The 24702-nt window shown below is 35.4% G+C and overlaps 1 protein-coding gene across 1 annotated transcript; it reads left to right on the forward strand.

The window, feature by feature from the left end:
- The first annotated feature begins 3581 nt into the window (after window positions 1-3581).
- LOC149785141 (uncharacterized) lies at window positions 3582-11586 on the forward strand. Its single transcript, XM_089978903.1, has 5 exons — window positions 3582-3842; window positions 4041-4429; window positions 4757-4943; window positions 5600-5724; window positions 10196-11586. The coding sequence occupies exons 1-5, from the start codon at window positions 3737-3739 to the stop codon at window positions 10298-10300; spliced, it is 912 nt and encodes a 303-aa protein (XP_089835029.1). The 5' UTR covers window positions 3582-3736; the 3' UTR covers window positions 10301-11586.
- Window positions 11587-24702: the final 13116 nt, after the last annotated feature.

Genomic DNA, 24702 nt, shown 5'->3' on the forward strand with positions numbered 1-24702 from the left:
GTACATCATATGAACAAATTTTGAGAACTATTAACTTATTTATCTGTGTAAGATTAGGTTGGGAATTGGGATTATCTGAGTTAGAGATATTGTGAATTGGGACAAATTGAACATTTATGCTGATCTTTACATGCAATTTACCACTTCAACTATAGTTGTTATTACAACATGTTTTATCAAACATCTGTGCTGTATATTTGCAAATATTATATTTCACCACTTTGAGCACTAAATTTTGTGAGAAAACACATGCAAGCATGGAAGTCATATAATAAACTGTGTTGACTATTTATAATTGTTTTGTTTTGTGCTTTTATGATCTAAATAGGAACTTTTGTGGTGAACACACCATTTATTGACACTACAATACACTGGAGAGATCTAGTAACTGAAAAGGCGTGAGCTGTCCATCTGTTCCATTTTATTTAGCCTTGACCCTTGACACGTTACAATATGTCGTAAATTTTAGAATGGGAATATGAACGACCCCTAGCATTTACTGTAGAATTTCTCTAATAAGGACACTCTGTAAATATTCGCATCTATTTTAAAAAAAAAACAATGTATGGATGGTTAGGAAGTGATAATCTATTAGACGAACTAGGGCTAGCTTTAGAAAACACAACAGTACTTGTGATAATATATTCATTTTGCACGTATTTTTTCAGAATTATATATATATATATATATATATATATATATATATATATATATATATATATATATATATATATATATATACACATATCGGAGAAATTATGAGCGTTGATATTATAGAGAGAAACCTAATGAAACAGCATCGTTCTATAAAATATATGGCGTCGCTCCTCACGTCGCAGTTTCAGCTGGACTAAAGCAAAAAACATGTAGGCATTACAAGCGTTGAAAGCAACATCTAGAATTTTTAGGTATCAACACACATTTGGAAGGTTACATATACAAGATACAGTTAAAATATTTGATGCTTTGGAAAAAAGAATATTATGTTACCCTTCAGAAATATGGGGATATTAATCTTCACCAGAAACAGAAGCAATTCAACAAAGATTTTGCAAAAGACATCTTAGGATACCAATTATTGATAATACTTATGTTCGTCTTGGTGAATGTGGACGAAAATCTTTTGAGTACAACTTATATGTTTAGATGTGTAAATTACTGGACAAAAATTATACATATGCAGTCAAGTGGATATCATTTCAAATGTTATATCATGTTTAAAATATACTGGCTGATACCAGAAGAAGCTCATGGACCCTTAAAGTTAAAAATGTTTTATTCTCTCGTGGTTTTGGTTAGGCATGGCAAGCTCAAGAAATGCGTTACAGAAACAGTTTTTTATAACTATGTTCAGCCAATGTCCATTTATCAGGCCAAGAAAAATAGGCGATTCTAAAAATAGTTTTATTATAATCAATACAAGTCGTTATTGGATACTGATAAATGGTTAAGCATTGGCATCTTTTCGATGTTCTAAATATGACTTAATGTCCGAAAGAGGAATACACACTAAAATTGAAAGTGATCAAAGAGTTTGAAAATTACGTTTCAAAGAAAATGTCAAATGTATAGAAGATGAGTAGAATTTTGTATTGTACATTTATTTTTTATATCAATTTAAGACGGATATATCTCGACGAAATGTGTTATATCAACCTTGCAGTAGATAAATTTACAAATTTAATGACCAATCAGAAAATAAGCCTTATTACAAAGTTTCCAAAACGTTATAAACTAAGAGATGACCTGTTAAAATATCAATATCGACACCGAAAAAAATAAATTTTACTCTACTGTTTATGGCGCACTGTGTATGATACTCTGTTCTATCATATTATGTATTATGGGCCGGAGGCCTAACAATAATAATAATTATAATAATGACAACTTTGTATAGCGTCTAATCTTTAGAAGCTTTAAGCGCTTGACACATTAGACAACAACGATATCATTAAAAACACATATAATGATATGATTACAAAAACCAATCACCATGAAATTAGAAAATATAAAAAACATGCTGAAATATTTAAGGTAGGAAAATTATTAGGTCTTTAAGTTTGTTCTTGCAGTCGAAATAAGTGAGTTTTAAGAGCACTCTTGAATGATATTTATCATACACAGTGCGCCATCTGATGATGGTGTCAAGTAATTTTTGAGGTCAGAGAATACAGACACAATCCTTGGGAGGGTCCGAAACAGGCAATCATACCCGGACATAATTTTATTAACAAATACTGAATAAACATTCTGTTCTGTTCAGAAAATGCGTAGATCAGTACCTTTAATAATGTTTTGTTTTTTGTTGTTGTAGGAAATTCACAGTCACACTTTATAAGTTTAACTTTGTAATGTGACTGTGCGAATGGTGCTCAGTAAACGTGATACATTAGTTTGATCATTCGCTCCACGAGTAAGCAATGGTATTACCCATGAAAGTTTCTTCTTTTGATTATATCGTTTGTACAATAAGGTCTCAACACACTTATGCATATAATGTGCACAATTTGTTGTCCATAGTTCATTTTTGAGGTCACAGAATACAGAAACCATCCTTGGGTGGGTCCGAAACAGGCAATCCTACCCGGACATAAAAGGTGTAAAACTAGCGCATCACCTGTGTTTATTCCAGGTACTAGATTTACTATTAATAGATCCTCTTTTTTGCCACGCGGTCATGTAAACATTTATTTCGAACAAATGACTGTTTACTGGTATCGATCGTTGTTTAAAAACTAGATCTATTTTTAGTGTAGATCGAGACTCTTCTTGTATGCAATATGACACCGAGTTCACATACAACGGTTCTACTTTACGAATGAAAAATGTTTGAAATTAGGAACAACGCTTATACGCCACAAAAAGCTTGGAATGAACAGGAAATTTATTTTAAAAATCCAGAAGGCTGTAGAAGCGTAGCAAAGTCAAATTATTTATGTTACTCGAGTAGGAAGTATATGCTATAGTATATAACTTGTTGTGTCATGTATGGGTACATCAAGCAAGTGCTGATTGGCCAAGCCGTAAATGTAAACATGATTATAAACACGTCTTTTAAGACCATTTTGGAGCAAAATATCGCATCTGTGGGATTGCGGCAACAATGTCATTTTTAGAGACCTTGCGAATCAGCCGTTTAATCAATATATCAGAAAGATGTCTTAGTTAAATGAAGTTGTGTATGTATGCATGTATGTATGTATGTATGTATGTATGTATGTATGTATGTATGTATGTATGTATGCATGCATGCATGCATGCATGCATGCATGCATGTATGTATGTATGTATGTGTGTGTATGTATGTATGTATGTATGTATGTATGTATGTATGTATGCATGCATGCATGTATGTAAGTATGTATCTAATTATGTCGGTCGGTAGGTAGGTTTATGACTATTTTTTGTCTTTAATGCCAATTGATTCTATCAGGCGTACATTGATCTCTACCTCCTGTCTGTCTGGCGCTCACACACACACAGATATATATATATATATATATATATATATATATATATATATATACATCCAGACATCCATAGAGAGAGAGAGAGAGAGAGAGAGAGAGAGATCAGTTATACATTCTTAACAGTACTAAATGCAAGGTTAAGACCTGACGCAGGGAGATGGGCGATGAAATCCAAACTAAAAACATTATATTACCGAACGGATCGTACTACAATAAGTGTTGACACTGTGTAAGGAAGGAACTAAACATCGTGCACGGTTGCACGGATGGGATTGTCATCGAAAATACCAGTATTTAAACTTTGTCAGGTATTGAGTTATTATTCTACATATGACATACACATCATGGATGACTTCGGAAGCAGTAGTGGAGGTATGTTACTTTTTATTTAATGACTGTTCTTTTCAATTTATATGCGTTTATGTATGTAAAGGGGGGGTGGCGATATTTATTAATGACTATTTAAATACTCGACAAGTGACTAAGTAACTGTAATTTATGAAAATTAGAAACTTCAGATACATTTTTTTAGATCAAAAACAAAATATGGTTTTATGTCTGTTATTTTAGGTTTTAGCAGCAGTGACGCTGCTGGATTTTCGACTGACGCTGGCGGATGCAGCGCTTTTTCCAGTTCCGATACGGGAGGTATATCGTCTTCCTGTGGAGCGGTTTCGGACTCGGGCCCCTTCATTGTCGATACGTTCTCAAATATTGGGATGACAAGTAATTATGACTCAGGACTGGGTGTCAGTGACCATGTTCAGTGCGATCTTTCAGGGAATAATGCCTACTATGACGTATGCTTTCAAACGAATATGGAGAGTGATAATGTAAATGAGTGTGCGAATCAAATACAAGTGGATTCCTCGTTTTCAATAGTTCCAATTCCTGCGACTCCTTTTGTTCCATATTTAACTACGCCAAAAGATGTAACTTTGGATGGCTACCTAAATAAGGTAACGGAGAGAGAGAGAGAGAGAGAGAGAGAGAGAGAGAGAATCAATTATACATTCTTAGCGGTACCAAATGCAAGGTTAAGACCTGAAAGGTGTGGCTCAGTAGGGGAAAATCCAATGAGGATAATTATAGTTATAAAAAAGCTTGAAGGCCGTTATTTCCCCTTAAATGGCCTCTTCAAATTAAAAACGAAATTTTAAATTTTTTGTTGGAAATAGGATGTTTTCTGATCAAAATATACATCAAAATTTCATCCTATAATTTTACCGTCCACCTTCATACTTTTTAAATTACCTGTCCCATTGTGCTTATTTTTCTATTTTCAGGAAGGACATGTGGAATCATGGAATAAATATATCCCGCGTGGCAAGAGAGAAGACAAGGAATTGATGATTTTGAGGTCCAAGATAGCACAAATGCAAATTATACTGGCATCTTCCAAAGCCGATGAATATAAAAAGGCCGCTATAAGGGCCCAGATTCGGGACCTCACATCCCGGATGGAACGACAAGGTAGATGAAGGAGCTTAAATGTATACATAATTGAATCTAAGACTTGAAATATGAGAGCTAAGATATAATTACACATACTGTTTTGTTTATAACTAAAAGTGTGCGGATTTGATTGCAACCGTCGTATCAACCTTGATCCGCTACCGTGGTAGGTCAATCGGCATGACGCTGTACCTTCCTCAGCTCAACATAACTTTAGTGTGTTGAGTGCCCTACAACACGCTAAACGAAACAAATCGGCTGTCTACTGGCCACGCAACTTCATAGACCCTAGTTTAATTTTAAGCGAAATGTAAGCGCTTGTTGCTTTTCTGCAATAAAAGAATCGATGATAAAGATTATATATTCATTGGAGAGAAATCAGACCTATCTCTGATTTTTGCTGGATATATTTTTACGCTACAAATAATACGAGAGATTAAAGGTAGGTTTTAAGGCCTGCACCCAGACTCTTTGGTTAAGGCCTAAATAACTCTAGTGTGGAGAGACAAAAGTTATGGTGCGTGTATGCTACTGTACTGTCCTTTTTTGTCACACACACACACACACACACACACACACACTTCCTTTGTAATGAGATAAGTAAAATATAGATACATATAAATAAAAAATAGCCTAATTTTGAAGCTTTAATACTTTCATGTGAATATTTACAGGAAACAGGAGAAGAAAAACAATCTATGCGATAAGGAAATGCCAGAAACAGAAACACGTGCTTGAGGCTACCAAAGTTAAGGTACCAGAAACGAATCCAGGGAAAGACACAGACAGCGTACAAAATGTGAGTATGAGTGGTTCGCCGTTGATGCTTGTGACTTTGAGTGACATTTATTTGTTTGATTGTGAAACATTTTGACCTTTCTGTCTTAGCAAAAGCAAATCAATAAGAAAATACTAACACAGAATCAGGTAAACTTGTCTTTTTTGCTCCTTCTTTTGATGTAAGTTTTATAATATCTCTATAGAGTCAAAGAAATTTATTTAGGTTGTCATAATCACCGCATAAGCAGTAGGAAAATCTATCAGCTGTAGTCCAATATGGCTGCTGAGTATGTCAATCTGAAGAACGAGAATATATATATTATCGTAGACCTTTGTGTCTGCTTTTGTACAGTTCTATGTCCGAACCTTATCTGTAACTTTTATTTTGTTTGTCTATCTGTTTCTTTCCACCACTTTATGTTGGTACCTTGCAGGGCCGTGCAGAGGCCGAGATATCCGAGCAATTTGCTCAAAGCCCCGCCCCCGGGGGGCCCCCACACGCAGTGAAACACGGCAAATTCTGGCGGCCGAAAGCTTTTTTTTTAAAAAAAAAAAAGAAAAGAAAAGAGAACCAGTTATAACATGCACTACAGCACAAAGTAACTTATGACAATGTGAGACAGGAAAAAAAAAAGTAAGTGGGATGACGGGTTGAATCATCCTGCTGTATAGTTTCTACCGGTAATGCGACTCACTTGAGTGACGTGAGTTTTATATGACTTCGTCAGTTCGTCACTTTCTCTTGGTCTGAAACGTCAGTCGTCAGGCATATATTTTGCATGAAAAGGATATGTGAGCGGTGATCTGTCGATGTCTCCCAAATTGAAAATAATTCACGTGTACCGTATTTAAAAACGAAATACGGAAATACTGCTGAGAAATGAGTGCTTTGGTTGAAGATTCAGCAGTACTACAGTAGTACTCAGCAAGTACTGCATTTCAGTACGTTACTTTTCTGGTTGGAAGATATACCCCTGAAGTCGTCAAAGCATTGCATAGTACGTGGAAAGAATTGAAATGAAACGCATATATCCATCAGATGCACTAAAGCTAAAAATCAGCAAAGCAAAAAAGCAGCTCTGCATAAAGGGAGGCAAACCTTATTTGATGTTGGAATTACGACGACTCCCAAGACCTCAGGTGCCCCTTCCAGTAGTCTATCAACTCAGAAGGAAGATGACCCTGACATCCAGTCTTTTGTTCCAGCAGCTATAGAGAGTTTAGAAGATGATACCACTGGTCATGACTTAGGAAGTTCAACAAAAATCCAAAGTGCAGGTGCATCTTTTACTGTTAACAGTGCTGACAGTGACAGTACAAGTGTACCAGCCATTTCTGAGGACAGTCAAATCACTGAAATTGGTGAGAGTGATAATACTTCTTCAAGGCCAGCTGGAACAGATTTTTTTTGTCGCAGCCATTTGACATTGGGGAATTTGAAACTGAAACATTCTTACCCACTCAGCTGGAAAATTTTGTCAAGGCTGGTCACATTTCATTCCACTGGAGCTGCCAAAAGATATTGGAAATCACATATTTCCAATGTCTGTTTTGAAAGGTAAAATGCCAAATGGGGAACCATTTTCGCCAGATTGGCTTGTATTTAGCCGGGTAAAGATGACACTATTATGTTTGCCATGTCGATTATTTTCACCTGAAAGTCAGGTTCAACGCTTGACTTCATAAATTGCAATGACGGAAGGATGGGGGCCTAGAAAGAAATGGAAGAATCTTATCAATCGTATTCCTGAGCATGAGCTTTTAAAATCCCATAAACAGTGCTACATTAGTGAATTAGAAGTTCAGTGAAGAATGATCGGTTAATTGAACATTTTCTGGATCGCCAAATCCTCACCGAAGCAGCTACATGGAGAAAAATTCTGGACTGAATCTTGGATGTGGTTCTGTTTCTTGGTGAACGTGGATTGGCTTTTCGCGGAAAGTCCGACATTATTGGAGATCCTCATAACGGAAATTTCTTGGGATTGCTAGAACTGATTTCGCATTATGATCCAATTCTCAAGGAACATGTGATGAAAGTTAAACGGTCACAGGAAAAGGGTCAAAGGCTTCAAGCACATTATGTCTCAAATCGTTTTCAAAATGAATTAATTGGACTTTGTGCTGCTGAAGTTCGGAGACGAATCGTTGAAGAGTGTGAATCTGCAAAGTATTTTTCAATTATGGTTGATGCCACTCCTGATGTGAGTCATACAAACTACTTTACTTTAAGCAATTTTCCTAAAGAAGAACCCACTTTCTGTATTCTCACCGTGTGTCTGTCATTCATTGAATTTGTGTGGACTGAATGCTGCCTCAAGATGCGCAGATGCCGAGACCTTCTTTGAAATTGTTCATACTGTGCTTCTCTGCTAGTCCACAACGCTGGGAAATATTACTAAAGAAGCTGCATGGCGTGTCTCTGCATGGGAATCTGGGACGCGATGGACTGAGAGACTTGATAACATTCGCCCCTTCTCTAATCACTTGTGTGGAATCATTGCCTCTTTGGAAGAAGTTCAGAGCTTGAATCTGACTGCAAAAACACAAACTGATGTTAACAAAATATATGAACTCCTTCAAATGTGTTATCATGGCAGGCATTCGGACGAAAGTCCTAACATTGATTGATCGCTGCACCCAGGTCATTCAAGCAAAAAAGGCAACTATTGATGTTGAGGTGAAAAATATTGAGGCATTATTCAGTCACATCTGTTCGGGATGACTGACCAACAATTTTGAAAGACGCCAAAACAGTGGCAGTGTCTGCAATCCATCGGAAAGTGAAGTGTAAACATTTTGCTGGAGAACAAGCTGAAGGCGATGAACATATCACAGATTCGACGGAAATGGAATCAGAAGAAGAGGAAACCTTTCGGAGACCTGTTTTTTTTTATCACATTATTGATTCAGTTATTGGTGGACTTACAGTTCGTTTCACAGCCATTCAAAAATCTTGGCTACATTCTCGTTCTTGTGGGAGTATCAAAAACAGTCTGAAGATGAAATTAAGAGTGCCTGTTCTGATTTTTCGAAGAAATATTCATGTGACGTAACTGAAATTGAACTGTCTGAAGAATTGCTTCATATGAAACAATTCATGAAATTTTGGTGAGAAACCTCTTTCTCCAATTGACTTGTTGAACAAGATTTCAGAACCGACGCTTGGTGAACTCTTCAGAAATGTAGAGATAGCGTATTTTCTCTTCAATACCAGTAACAGCTGGCTCAAGTGAGCGTTCTTTCAGTAAATTGAAACTCATCAAAAATTTCTTGCGCTCAGTTATGGGACAAGAACGAACTAGTGATCTTGCCATTCTGAGTATTGAGTGTGAATTAGCGCGAAAACTTGATTTACACGATATCATTGAGGAATTTGGAAAAAAACAAGTGCAAGAAAAATGACCTTGTAACAAAATAAAGCTGGACTTCTTATAATCGGCTATTTTTTTTATTTTTTTTTTTTTTTGGGGGGGGCAAAATCTGAATGATGCTCGGGGCCCCCAAATCCTCTGCTCGGCCCTGGCTACCTTGTCTATACCTTGCATATCTCTCTTCAGAAGTGATGAAATTATTTTGTGATATATATATATATATATATATATATATATATATATATATATATATATATTTGATTTTAATATAATCAAATTGTGTAAACCGTTTTGAGAGATCTTGTGTCTTTTAGGAACACTTTAAATTGCATCTGAGAATTTATTGATTTTTTTTCGGTGGGTGGAGTAGAACAGTGATCATCCGTGTTTGGGGGAGGTGGTTTCCTTTTAATGCTAGAAACATGTATATGATCCCTATCTTGCCATGTTATGTTTGCTTTACAAGTTGGCCGTCCAAACTCTACATTATGCACTGTTTGTTGTGATTGTTTGTTCTCTTAAGTAGCCTGAAGGATTTAATAGGAACGTTGTCAACTAAACATGTACTTAACGTATATGGCGCATTGCATTTTTATTTGTTTCATTTTCCTAAATTGTCAGAAAAGGAAATTTTGAGAAGTGAAGCGGTAAAAAACAATGTGATAAATATTGATGTGCAATAAGTTTTTCCTTTTTTTTCTTTGCCTCACTTTTAGGGGTTAAAATCCTTGAATAAAATTGCCGATAAGTGGGTCTTCTGAGAAATTCAGTGGTTGTCATCACTTTTTCTCTAAAAGTCTGGATGGATTTATCTTACATTGGTTGCCTAATTTAGTGCTTATGGAGATGCTATTTGTTTTTGGTACATTTCTGAAATTGTTTCAAGAAAGTAGAATTTGTGAGACACAAAATTTCAAGTTGAAGATTGTCAATTTTTCTGCTACTGCACATGGAAGATTTTGCTAATGCTTAGAAGGCCATCTCACGTGTTGATATAGATGTGTATTAAGTACAATCTGCATTACTGATTTGAAGGAATGTGCACAGTAGTGACTGCATTTACATTTTAACATTACATGCATCCGAAAATAAAACATTTTTGTTTTCACTTTTCAGAGAAGGAGATCACTTCGCATCATTTGCTACTGGATCATAGTTGTCGTTGTGATCGCTATTGCTCTCGGCGTGGGATTGGGTGTGGCTCAGAGTCAAATGAAATGACATGATGTATGATGTTTCTGACCCCAATTTACATTTTCTTTGGATTTCTGTCCGACTGAATGATTTAATAGTGCTGTTTTAATGACCACAAGGAAGAAAGATGTGTTTTTATGAGACATATCGTGACAGATTGTGAAGTCGACGGTGGAAGTTTGCAAACATAGGTTTATTTTTACAATCTGTCGTATGTGCGGATATTATGTTTATTGGGAATGGTCTGATACAATTGCACAATGACGATTTATGCAGGATCACGAACTGCGACAAAGATAATAATATAGGATATATTTTTTGGAATTCACTTGAGTACGGTAAAAGATGTATCGAGTAGTAAGAATTCACAGGAACCATTGTTTTTAGAACCATTGTTGTTATAGTATACTCGTTTGATGTTCTTTTTACAAGACATTATTTTCTCGTGCAATATATTTCATTGATTATTGCTTATTTGTTTGGAGAAAATAAAACTGAACAAAGAAGCTGGGTAACATTGTCTCAAAGGTATACACATCCATCTTTGATGGACAACATAAGCTTCTATCGTGTGTGTTTTGCGAGAGCTATTGTCACGCGATCGGTTTCAAATGTACTGTTTACGGTCCTTAATTTAAAGGTATAATCTCGCACTTATTTCATTAAAAAGTCTCATTAAACTGGAAAGTATCCGCTAATTAACTTTTCTGGAAAATGTGGAGAAATATGATCCTTTTGAACGGACTATGCATGCGGTGGGATATGTCAATGACTGCAAGTTTTGATTCAGACAAGGAACCAAATAATCTCTGGGGAAGTAGTTTTGTTAAAATACGCGAAGAGGTGATGTAACAACAACTTATGAACCTGGTCAGCAAAAAGTCATAATCCACTATTTCCAAGCTTGATAAAAACATTTATATAAGAACACTTTGGACAAGTAAAACAAACATGAAAAATATAAACAAGAACGGCCAATGGATGCAGAATAATCTGTTCACCTATGCTGGGAATCTTTCTTAGCAGTAAATTTTAAATTTCGACATACTCTTGTATAGTTTATCCGATCGAAATCGTTGTCACAAAACCCGACTATCTGATATCAAACGGGATTTAATTTTTAATGGTTTTGGCAAAAACTTTCCTGACATGGAGAATTATCATTTTATTCATCAATCTATTCGTCTGAGAACAGAAGATTGGGTTGCAAGCTTTACTTTTTGTACAGTGCACGTTTTAGAATGTTTGCTCCCATTTTCATGTATCGAGCTGAAAATGTATTTAGTACTGAAAACATAAACGTTTCAAAATTCTTTTATTTTTGCAATCCTTGTAAACCACCATCAGTCACTTTGTTTTGTTTAAGAATCGGTTACAATGGTCACTACCTCTGTTTGTCTTGGTCATGAACAGTTTTATTCAATTATTTTCCATAGTCCTCCAAAACAGGGCTTTTCCGAAAGTATTCAATTGCTCAGAAATAGATTTGTTTTTGTATGATACGTGTCTTATCTAATGAACGCTAAATGAGGACGGTAATTTGTATCGTTTGATGTTCACTTTGTACAATGGAGTTGCTCACATTTTGCATCTCAACTGATTTGTGTCTGAAATGGTGGATTTACATTATCGTCAGTTTCTAAAGTCTAATTTTATCCAAGCGTTAACCACCTGCATATTAAACGTCCCTTGCAGCCCACCAGACACAATTCAATTCTGTTCTTTATTTGCTTTTAATTATACACATCCTTATAGAATATAACAATTTTAATTTTCATGGAATCAGACGATTGTTTGAAATATATGAATGTATCTAACTTAAAAATCACAAAAATACTTGAAAATTCAAAATAACAATAGGATCAAGTCAGCTAGAGAATGTAGTAATAATTATGTGAACAAGTATATTGGTTGATAGATTTTACAACAGACCGACATATATAGGTATATATTAATAGTAAGACAGACAGACAATATTGGTGCAGTAACACCAGTGTAAAATAAATACCCTGGCAACGGTATCTTGTATCCTTAGTAGTATAGTTTGTACCAAAATACTATCTTTGCAACAGCCAAAATAACAGTGCATCAACAAAATTCAGCGTTGTAAGGATAACTGAATATCGTGTCAACTATACCTGAATACGGTTGCAACGGTATTCTGTACTATTTTCGTACATTATAGGACGTAAATTGAAACGCACATACTGAATTGCATTTGTCTGCGAGTAAAGACGTAAAGCTGTTGACGTTACCTAAGAATATGTAGCCTGAAACTTAAAGTATTATTTATTATATTTGCTTCGGACCACTTAGATCTGCTCTCATAATTTCCCACGGCATGCTTGTGAATCGGTTGTTTAAAATATTAACGTATTCCCGTACAATCATGTATATTGGAGAACCTGGAGTAGTGATTACTTCCTTTCCGTTTAATTCATAATCGAAAACCTCATAGCATACGAAGATTTAGCGGATAAAGTTGTTACTACAGTACATTGGAAAGGCAATGCAACCTTACATTACTGAAACACATTAACAATATGGTTAATACAAAGCAAAACATTTATGACCACGTATATGTCGAGTGAAGCAAGCACATTAACACCAAAATTTACAGTGCAATCCTGAACTCAGTTTTTAATGCAGATTAAATCATGATTTTGCAAAGCTACTGAGGCTTAATTACAACTGGTTTACCGTCAAAATTTAGATATTAGAGAAATTGTACAGTTAATGATTCCAGTTTTTAGGCATTACACAAGATCCGGCTTCACAGCTCAGGGATCATAACCGGATAAATTGTTACCTAGGAAATAAAATATGAGTAATTCGTACCTAAATTCTAATAATTTTGAATGCAAGTCTCATAGAATCTCTGAAGGAGAATGAAACAGATACAACAATTTAACAATTGTCATAAAAAAGAGATAAATTGTTACCCAGGATGTAAAATATGAGTCATTCGTACCTAAATTCTAATAGTTACACTTCTGTTTTGAAAGCAAGTCGCATAGAATCTCTGAAGAAGAATGCAAAAAATAGAACAATTTAACAATTGTCATACAAAAAGAGTTATTTATCCTGATACCATTCACAGGACTAAGCTGTCTCTTTCCTATATCAAAATGAGCGAAAATGCACGGAATGAACATACATTTGATTGTGCACTGCCGTTATCGCTAAACGACCAGGATTGTTCAAAATACTGGATATAGTAGGAATATCATCGCGTGTTATTATTCCTTTGCATTCATTTGATATGTTTGGTTCAACATTAACTGTGTTTGTTGGGAAAACTTAAAGGAAAGGTTGATCTAAAATAAAAACTTTTAAATACGATGGAATCGTTACACCAACAATCAGTAACTTGAACTATATTGACCACACAATAAGCAGAGTAATCAGGGAAGACGAAATCGAAGATAAATTGTTAGGATTTATGAACGTGTGCAACAGATACTTTGAGATATTGACCACAGTCAGAAGGAAAATAAATAATACAGCGAAGTAGGACACAGAGGATTTGAAAATAAATTGGTTTTAGAGGAGGGCAAGACATTGAGAACGTAAGCGATTTTAAAAATGTTATCTGCATAGGTTGCATCAGAAGCGCATGTTTAACAAAGCACGGTTATAAATTGATCAGAAATGCCAACATATGGCTTTCCGTAATTCTTCTGTACAAAAGAAAAATATTATGCAGTTGATCTCTCGACCAAAGACTCTACCTACTGTGATAAGGAAATCCGTGAGGAAGAAGTTAATCTAAATGTTCTAACTGCCTAAAGAAATGGTAATGTATCTCGATCACCATAGACTTTCGCATCTGTTGTGTAACTTCTTGTAAAATTCAGCAGATGTAATATATTTCCCTACAGCACCTAATTTTTTATATTCTCATACATTTGTTTTTGTAGATCTGAATCATAGAAAGCACGGCCTACATTTTATCTTTAAAAACATCTAAGCAACAAACACGTCAACACCCATCGCATGTACAATGAATATGTATCCATTTGTAACTTATTCATCACAAAACGGATATAACTCATTTATTTTGACTGGCATGGTTTGTAAAGTGTGGCTGTACTATGTGAATCATTAAAGTCATTTACAAATCACAATCATGTGCCATGCAGGCAGCGGGGTGGTGGTGGTGGCCGAACAGACCGACTTTTGGAAGCGTCCAAAAACCGAAATAAGCCTTTCCTAAAAAAAAAGGGATTAATAACCTTAAAAATCAAAATAACTAACTACGGAGGACTCTCAAAGAGTCTCTCAGAGTCCCTAGGTTAGTACACGTTATTTCTCCAACTAAAAACTTGTCGATGGAGAGTACATTACAAAAACGAACCAACTTGAGGTCCCGCCCCCTCTGCTGCTATTAATTTATCCAAATATTTTATCAAGACCTACACGATATCTTATTCTAGGATCATGTAGTGCTATTGTTATAAATCCATGCGGAGTAGCTTGCGCTCGTGAAAAGAAATTTCTAAATTTATTTATATCCATGTCACCGTTACACCAAGTTTGATGAATATTTCTCATCGTGTATGTATCAACTCCATTAAACACAATTAAAATATTACAGTTATCTCTGATCACTTTTGGTATTTGTGTGTATCTTTGAGTAACATAAATAACATCGGTGTTTTTATGTCTACCTCGAGAAAAAATCCTAGCTGCATTTGATTGTTTGTCCAGCATCACATCATCATATACAACTAAATTATTAATAAATCCGTCTATGGAATCTACTGATGGTGCTTCATCAATATCGGTTATAAACTCGATAACATCGTTATCTTTATCTATTCGCGCGTTTTCATTAAAATCCTTGAGCACATCATAACATCGTTGATCATCAACTGATGGGGCTACCAAATACAATTTATCCCACTTTAACCATCTCATTATAAGATTAAGTATCAACTGCGTCTTTCCACTTCCAGATGGTCCTATTATTATCATTCTGATGGTGCTTGACAGGTTCTCGTTTTCTTGTCGCTGAGAAATCAATTATATCCATGCTGTATAAAATATCCATGGATTTATATTGTGTGAAGTGCAGGACGCGTACCCCGACGGATACACTAACAACTATTACCACAAAAAATAACAGATCAGCGGTTACGGGTAAGTGTGCGCGGTGTGGTACAAAGAAATTTAAATTTATTCCCGGTGATAATTCAGGGACAAAGTCAGCGTTAAAAAAAAAAAACAAAAACAAAAACAAAAAAAAAAACAAAAAAAAAAAAAAAAAAACGAGGAGGTGATATTGCAGCAAAATTAGGAAAATTACCGGGAACTCCGTGGGCTAAATACCCAGGAGAAAAACATCTACCAGGATATAATTATTGCGGTCCTGGTACTCGACTCGATATCAGGCTTGACAATCAGGATCAACCAAAGCCAGGCGAGGAACCAATAAACGCTATTGATAAAGCATATCATGTTCATGATGTTGCGTATAAAAGCAATGATTTACAACATAGGCATATTACAGATGTGAAATTAATTCATGCGCTAAATTCTATAAAAAATAAAAATATCAAAGAAAAACTAGCTAATTGGTTAGTAAGATCCGTGATGAAAGGTAAATTAGCGCTAGGTGCTGGTAATATATAAAATGGAATCGATTTATTATTCTCCAAGAGGATACTGGAAAGGTAAAGCAGCAATTAGTAAACTTGCTGATGCAGCAGTGGTTAAACATTCTACTGCTAAAGCGTGGTTATCCAAACAAGCAATATGGCAAATTTATTTACCACCACCTAAGCAAATTCAATTTGCACATTTTGATGTTAGTGTTCCTAATGAAGTTTATCAAGCTGATATATTATTTCTACCACATCATACCGTTAAAACTGGTCGACGTCAAATAACATAAATACGCGCTAACTGTTCTTGATGTTGCAAGTAGATACAGAGATGCAGAACCGCTATCAACGAAAACAGCATCTGAGGTAGCTTCTGCGTTTGAACGAATTTATCAACGAGGTGGTTTACAATGGCCACAGCTGCTACAGGTTGATCCTGGCAAGGAATTTCTTGGTCCAGTATCATCGTTAATTAAGCAACATAATGTCACTATCAGATGAGGACACACTGCAATTCATCGTGATTAGGCAATTGTTGAACGATTTAATCGAACACTCGGTGAGAGGTCATTTGGATATCAATATGCGAAGGAATATATTCAGGATACGAGATCTCGTGAATGGATTGCAAGATTACCAAGTGTGATAGCCGCATTAAATAATGAAGTAACTCGAACGACCAACATGAAACCTATTAGCGCAGTCACAAAAAAAGGTGTACCTACACAACGACGTGATCTTTCAGCGCAACCATTATTAGGTAATATCACTGTCAGGTATTTATATGAACGAGGTGAACTCGAAGGTGGTAAAAAAGAGCGACTGATCCTATTTGGAGTGTTACCACACATATGATATCTAACATAACAAGATCCTCAGGTAGACCAGCAATCTACAGATTAGATTCAACTGCTTCTCAACGTGGATTTACACGTGAACAATTACAAGTAATTCCCGAGGACACACAATTACCACCGCGATCACTTAACTAGGTCCTGTACGTCGATTAGATTACACTCAAGACAGGTCAACATTATATTTTCGCGTGTATGACCGCGATTGTTATCTTTTCTATCTACGGTAAATTGTCTTGGATTATTGCTCGAATATCTCCATAACATCACACAATTACAACTTGCACAGTGATTATTCTGTTGCTTCAGCGCGTTGATAAATTCAACATCAAGATCAAATTCTCGATTATTTTTTTTTATCAGATTGTTTATAACCAGCTAATTTTTTTCTTATTATATCGCCTAGATATTTATCGAGGTCATTACTAGTCACTGACTCTTCCAAGACAATTCGTCTCAATTGAGATATTTTTCTGACTCTAGTCACTGCGAGATAAACTAAGTTTGACCACTCGATACGATCATCTATAATCCAAACAACTGTATCGGTCATAGTTAATCCCTGAGATGAGTGAATCGTCATTGCATATCCTAGTGTCCACGGAGATTTGTTCAACGATAATGCATCTTCAACAACATCAACATCAACTGTGATAATATCATTTAATACTAAATTCTGTTTCTCGATCTGTCCTGGTATATCAACATCAATATTTTGCCGCCGTGTATCAGCTGGTTGATAACATAACGGAACTGGCAGCGTCGGAAACTGTTCTCGTTGTAACTGAAACAACTCTCGTTAAAGTGTATCACGAACTATTTTTCTACTTGCAACTATCAGATCATTTGGTCGCCACGTTTGTAGAAAGTCGTTCATGGGTGTTTCTGGAATTATTCCACGCATTACTTCACACTGAATTTTATTCGGTTGTAGTCTGATTAATTTTTTAAACTGTTTTAATTCTGCATCAAGCGCTCTATGATCATCTGTTATTTCTTCATAGTAATCAACGAAATTTTTTAGCCATCCATGTGGAGATAGTCCAACAAACGGTGGTGGTTGACCGTGATCGCCGCACATTATCACAGCAGTATTTCTTGTTAACAACCAATCTAGAAATATTTTTAATGTTTCTAACGGCACCGTGGATATTTCATCCCATATTATAATCCTCGGAATATATTTCTCCCCCATCCTTAAAGATGTCCATGCATCACCCTTCCATCGGAAGAAGCTATGATAAGTACATGATTGTACTCCTCGTTGCTTCATCTCTCGCGCGAGTCTGTGTGTAGGTGTTAGCACGATCATATCTGAGTTTTGAAATAGTTCGATCGCTCGAGTGGTTTTACCAGAACCTCCAGCTCCGTTTCGATAAACCGTTTTATTTCTGGTTATTGGATCGTATACCGATGGTGCAGAAGATATCTGATTATTTCTGCCTGATTTTATCAGGTAAAATCTTTAACCGCAACATCAGCGGATTCGGAATAATTAAGTATATATTCCTTTTTTATTCTCCACGAACCCCACGATGCACAAGTTCCTATGCTTAATTTTTCTAACATTATCGAATATTTTTTACTTATATAAAACGAATTCGTAACAACTCTTACAGCGAGTGTAGAAACTTTATTTATCATCGATAATAGATTTATCGAAACGTACGAGAGCATTGAAGATCTTAAATGAGTATACTGAGGTGACTCACCGTCCATATAACTTACAATTGTACCTAATTTAGTTCCATTTGACAAGAAAGCTATTTCTCGACTTATAAACGTATTTCTGTTCGTTGTATCAGCGATTATAAAATCTAACTCAGCATCATCCACAATCAATCTTGTACAATGTCGTCTGTGATCATATGCTCCTCCTTGGGTGAACTTGCCGAATATTTTTCTACCAAGATCTTTTGTAATTTTATTCTCGTAATCGATTATATACGGATTTTCATCATCAGAATATTCCTTTTGCTGTGGTAACCAAACTTCGGTTTGTTTCCGGTATGATAAAATTGCTTCACTTACAATCAACCGTGTTAACATCGCACAATCGAGCATATACCGTAACAGTACTATTGGTGCCCACATTTTTTCTAAACATTTTTTTCCAAACCAGGTATAACAAATCGCATGGAGCTCTTTAGACATTTCAAATGACTCGATACAAGCAAATCCAGTTAGGTCAAAATCCGGTAATGGTCCATTTATCGATACTCGTGTCATCTCGTGCGTCGGATGACCGAATCGCTCAAAGTACACAGAACAACCTCCGTATTCGACACAACTCAGTATTATGTCACTGAGAAAATCAGACCGAGTTGGTTTCCACGATTTTTTTTTCTAGCAAAATGAGTCGCAACTGACGGAACAGTAAAACAGTTGCTCAATAGTTCGTCAGTGTTATCAGTATATTGCAGTGCAAGATTTTTCATTTTTTCGTGGAGAAGATCTGCTCGATAAATAACACCATTTGGTCTTACAAACTGATCAAATTTATTCTTTTCTTCTATGCATGATTCGTCGTTAAAACTCTGAAATAACCATACTGACACAGGATCGATTTTACTTATTTCGTTAATAAAATCAAACATATCTCCATCAGAATTGTCTACGGGATAACATTTAACAGTTCGATCTGGTGGAAACACTCTTACTGCGTTAGTCCACGCGTGTGCGTTATGATCAATAATTTCGATCGAAGCTCCTTTTGATTTATATTTTGATTCATACAAAATCTCTCCTGTTATCGTCGCTACGGTTATTGGAAATTTTAATCTTTTTCCTAACTCAGCGACATCTTTGATGGACGCCCCGATGTCTTTAACCATCTCGCCCCACTCGTTTATTATTTTACGTTTTAATCTGTTAAACCGTTTCCACGGGTCGCGTTTGTAAAATGTTCTGGTACTCGTTCAGCTACACAGCTTATTTTTGAAACTTTCATCGGCGCCAGTTTATTAATGCTGGGTTTTTCATTTATCACATAGATTCCATAAATAACCGCGGTCACAAGATATGCTCGTTCATAATACGATTTGTCAATACCAGTCAGCGCTCCTGGTTTGGAATTTCTACTCAGTATGACAGTTTTTTTATTACTGTGGACAGGATCATATCTGTCACGGATAATCCAATTATCTGTTTCTGTCAACACGACAAATTTTATTCTGAAAAGATAACTTCTATCATCGAGCTGCTCAATAACAGCTGCCGCTCGTTTGTCATTCATCGTAGCGTCGATGATATCTTTATCGCGTATAATATTGAACATTGACCAGACACGAGATGCGCCATCTGCGTGAAATTCTTTCTTGGCGTAGTGAATTTTATTGATCAAACTTTTATTTTTCTTATCAACTAGATGTTTTATTGGTAAATCAGAAGATATCCTGTCCAGGTTGAATTTACTTGTTTTCCAAGGCTTGATTCTGGATTCTGGATAATCTCTCAAACTCAACCAAATTATATTTCAGACAAGTATTTAAATAAAAAATATAACATATACAATGTCTCAACAGGACAAGTGCAAATGGTTGATGATCGGATCATTAACTCACTGTAATAAATCCTGCAGGAAGGAATTTTGTGGACAACACATGCAAAACGTTCACCGTGGAAGCTTAGGACCAATACCATGTCTGCGATGTGGTGTTGGAGTATGAGGTAAAACAGAGTTGTGTGCGTGTTGTGGTGGTAATAAATATCGCGAACTTAAGAGATATTATGATTAAAAAAATAACGTCAATGACTGAGCTATAAAATCCGTGGAGGATTAGCTAACTAAGTTTTCAGACAAATTATGATTTAAACAAATGATATCATTATACAATGGAGCAAAATATGAACCACGAGTTTATAAAGCATCCTACAATAACAAACTACGAATCAAATTGTGATGGTATGATTAGAAATTGCAGGTTGAAAAAGCCAGTTGGTGTTATTAGTAATACTGGTTATCTAAGATTTTGTGCTGACAAAAAGAAAAATTATCTCTGTCATCGTTTCACATACAAGTGTTTCTTTGGGTTGATCAAAAGACGGTCTTGTGATCGATCATATCAACGGGGTGAAAATCGACAATAATTTATTCAACCTTCAAGCTGTTACACAGAGCGAGAACTCTGCACGTGGTAATACTGGTAAACATGAAAAAGTTGCAAGATCAGTTAAATCTCAAATACAGAAACCGGTGAAGAAATTATATTTCAATCAATGAACGCGGCTGCGAAATACTTTGATATTAACCCGCGTGTAGTAAAATATGACGCGGAAAATATAATCAGATCCACTCTTTCCAAGAAATATAAACAGAAAATCACCTTCCAATATTGTTAATGAGATAAACTATCATCACTATCAAGTAATTACGTACAATTATATTTATTAACTATTTATTTAATTATTTATCCTTTTGTCAGAAATTCCCACTTTTATACTACTTATTTTTTCGACTTGAGCGAAAGGGAGATTACTTCTGTAATATAGATTTCGTCGTAGATTTCTGATTTTTATGGTCGTAATTTGTCAATTAACCATCTACGTCGTAATTAATATCAATAATTATACTAAAGAAAGATATTTATGGTTTTTTAGCTCACAAAAAAGAAGAATAAACGTATTTCACATCGTACAATATAGCGAGCTATTCTTAAATCTGTTACGAGAAATCCAGGCAAAACACGCTGTTTTAATGCAGATATTTACAGTCTGTTCAGAAACCGCTGTTATAATACAAAAATATTTAAACCGATCTGCAGGTGGTAAAACGTCTGATGGTGCAGTGGTAGTATCTAAATATATTTTATTAAGGCAGAACACGCTGTTAGTGCAAGATATTTACAATCTGTTACGAGAAATCGAGGCAGAACACGCTGCTCATTTACATATTTACAATATATTTAGAAACCGCTGTTTTACTATATCTATACAGAAATATTTACAATATATTCAGAAACCGCTGTTTTATTATATCTGTACAGAAATATACACAATCTATTCAGAAACCGATCTGTAGATATATAATAACTTCTGAAACGTATATTGTTAGATGATTCGATAGCTCAGTTGATAACGTATCAAACCGTGATACTTGAGGTCCCAGGATCGAATCCCATGACTGACAACTGTTGGTGGTTTACGCTTATTAGCGACTTTTATAATTAATTGGGGCCCCGCCAGCCCTCGCCTCTCAACAGAACCCCTGCAACCACACGTCACTGGTGGTGGATACATGGGCTGATTATTGGGGGGTGGGTGTTCTGTTGAGCGAAAAGAATGGCCCCATATATGTTTGTGCCGTCCTTAATTAAGATTTCATTCATTGTATATATTTCATGTCATTCATTCAATGTATATGTTTGTGCTGTCCTTAATTAAGATCGTCATTCATTCATTGTATATATTTCATTTACCTACTGAACTTGCTAAAACACTCGAATAGAGGTTCATATGGGGATCGTCATTCATTGTATATATTTCATAAATGTTTGTGCCGTCATTCATTCATTGTATATATTTCATGTACCTACTGAACTTGCTAAAACACTCGAATAGAGGTTCATGTGGGGATTATCATTCATCATAGATGTTGTGTTGTGCCCCTCCTGAGCTCGCTAAAACACTCGATTAGGGGTTCACATGGGGATATATATTTTTTCATTTAAATAAATATATACCGTATAATAATGAACTACGAAAATATTAATGATGTAATTGTTGCTATTAAAAAATTGGAAAGATGGAATTAATATCTCTGATGAACTAAATCCTGAAAAAATTAATTTCTGACTTTGAAATTTTACAAGAACCTAAGAACCAAGGAATACACACACTATCATCTGAATACAAGTTCATAAAACGGTTTCAGGCGGCGATGTTTCAGTCGCTAGCTACTGTAGAAGATGATCAAGTGAAGGAATTCGTCCCTGTCTCTGCTGCAGTAGAAAAAAATTAGATCGGAGTTATCCCACGAATACGAGGCAAAAATATTAATTAGTACTCGTATAAGACAACTAAGAAAAATTATGTCAGCGAGTAACTTCGTTGGTGAAACGACCGAGCACGTGTAATATTTTATTTTATCAGAAATATTTTTATTTTATTTTATCAGAAATATTTATTTCATTTTTTCTGAAATATTTTATTTTTTCTTAAATATTTTACTTTTTCTGAAATATTTTATTTTTTCTGAAATTGATGGGGTAGTTGGTACTCAGAATCGTGCAAACCAATCAATTTCGTAATTTTGATGGGGTAATTGGTACTCAGAATCATGCAATCCAATAAATTTCGTAATTTTGATGGGCTAGTTGGTACTCAGAATCATGCAAACCAATCAATTTCGTAATTTTGATGGGGTAGTTGGTACTCAGAACTATGTAAAATGATCAAATTTTCAGAAAAAATAAAATATTTCAGAAAAAATAAAAATATTTCAGAAAAAATAAAACATTTCTGATAAAATAAATATTTCAGAAAAAATAAAAATATTTCTGATAAAATAAAATAAAATATTTGTGATCAAAGATCTATGATCAAAAATCATTACGATAAAAGTCTTTAAGACAGAAATCTTGCGATAAAAGTCTTTAAGACGAAGATCTACGATAAAAGTCTTTAAGATTTCACATTTAAATTTCCATGTCTAGCTATGATATTTAACTTCATATTACAGAATTAAAATTTCCATGTCTAGCTATGACATGAAGGATGAAAAAGGAGCCTACATGATAAGAACTTAAAGGGGAGGTAACTGTGTTCTGACCAAAATAGTTATATCAGTCAAAAATATTAATGTTCATTCACCTATTTAAATTAATTTTATTAGAACATACAGTAATTCATTACCCAGCATAAAATATTTTTTCCTCTTTATTAGTCTGTCCTTTCCTCTGACCATGGAAAAGTGTGTATGTGAGTGTGGGGTGGGGGACACACAATGTCAGTAACAAACAACACCCACTCCCATCTATTCAGACTTTCTCTCAAGTGCAGTGTCCACACCGTTAATAAAGAGAACGTCTGTATAATTCTCCCATCTGTTGTAGTTTAGACATATATGAACCGAAAACCAAATATGGTTCATTTTCTTTCCAAAGAATAACTAGATAATCTTTTGTTTTTCCATCGATTCTCTAATATTGCAGAAGGGCAAGAAGTACCACCACATCGCTAACAACCGAACACGGGTTTAGGAAGTTGTGTAGCAAGCAGTCAGGTTGATTTGTTTCTTTTAGCTCGGTGTTTAATGCCACTGTAATACACTAAAGTTAGGTCGTGTTGAGGCACGTAGAGCAAAGTGCCTTGCCCGTGGACCCACCACGGTAACGCATTCAAGCTTACTCGATGATTGGACTCGAACCCACTCCTTTTTGTCACAAGTCCGACATCTTATTAGCTGGACCACAGCAGCTATGGTAGCCAATCATAGATGTGGCCTCACCCTAATCTCTTTCTCCTTATTTGCAGCCCTATAAACATTTGCATTGGTAATAATTAACACAATGGAAATAATATGTATAATTAGGTCTTAGTTCTAGCATTTGATATCTTAGATTCAATTTAGTATCATATTTAAGCTCGTTCTTCTAATTATTCGTTCCATTCGGGTTGTGAGGTCTTGTCTTGTCTGTTTTGTATTTGCCTTTGAAAAAGACTCATTAAGAGTCGAAAGCGCTTTGGCTAGTTAGATACTAGTTGCGGACTGTTCGTTATCAGTTTATTGCATATATATATATATATATATATATATATATATATATATATATATATATATATATATATATATATATATATATGCCTGACAACAGACGCCTGCATATTGGTGGCTGAGATCAAGGTACGCCTGACATACAACTCGCCGTGATTAATGGAAGCCTTACCGGGAGCAGGGGGGCCCCGAGTGGCCAAGTGGTCTAAAGCGCTCGCCGTTACGGATCACTGCCATCTCACCTCTGTCTGCGTG

The sequence above is a fragment of the Sinohyriopsis cumingii genome, chromosome 13 (assembly GCF_028554795.1).
Source record: "Sinohyriopsis cumingii isolate HCF-2022 chromosome 13, ASM2855479v2, whole genome shotgun sequence".
Lineage (NCBI taxonomy): Eukaryota > Metazoa > Mollusca > Bivalvia > Unionida > Unionidae > Sinohyriopsis > Sinohyriopsis cumingii.

Coding starts and splice junctions, on each gene's coding strand:
- LOC149785141 (XM_089978903.1), top strand. CDS start 3,737: ATGGGATTGTCATCGAAAATACCAGTATTTAAACTTTGTCAGGTATTG. Junction 3,843..4,040: donor CTTCGGAAGCAGTAGTGGAG/GTATGTTACTTT, acceptor CTGTTATTTTAG/GTTTTAGCAGCAGTGACGCT. Junction 5,725..10,195: donor ACACAGACAGCGTACAAAAT/GTGAGTATGAGT, acceptor TTCACTTTTCAG/AGAAGGAGATCACTTCGCAT.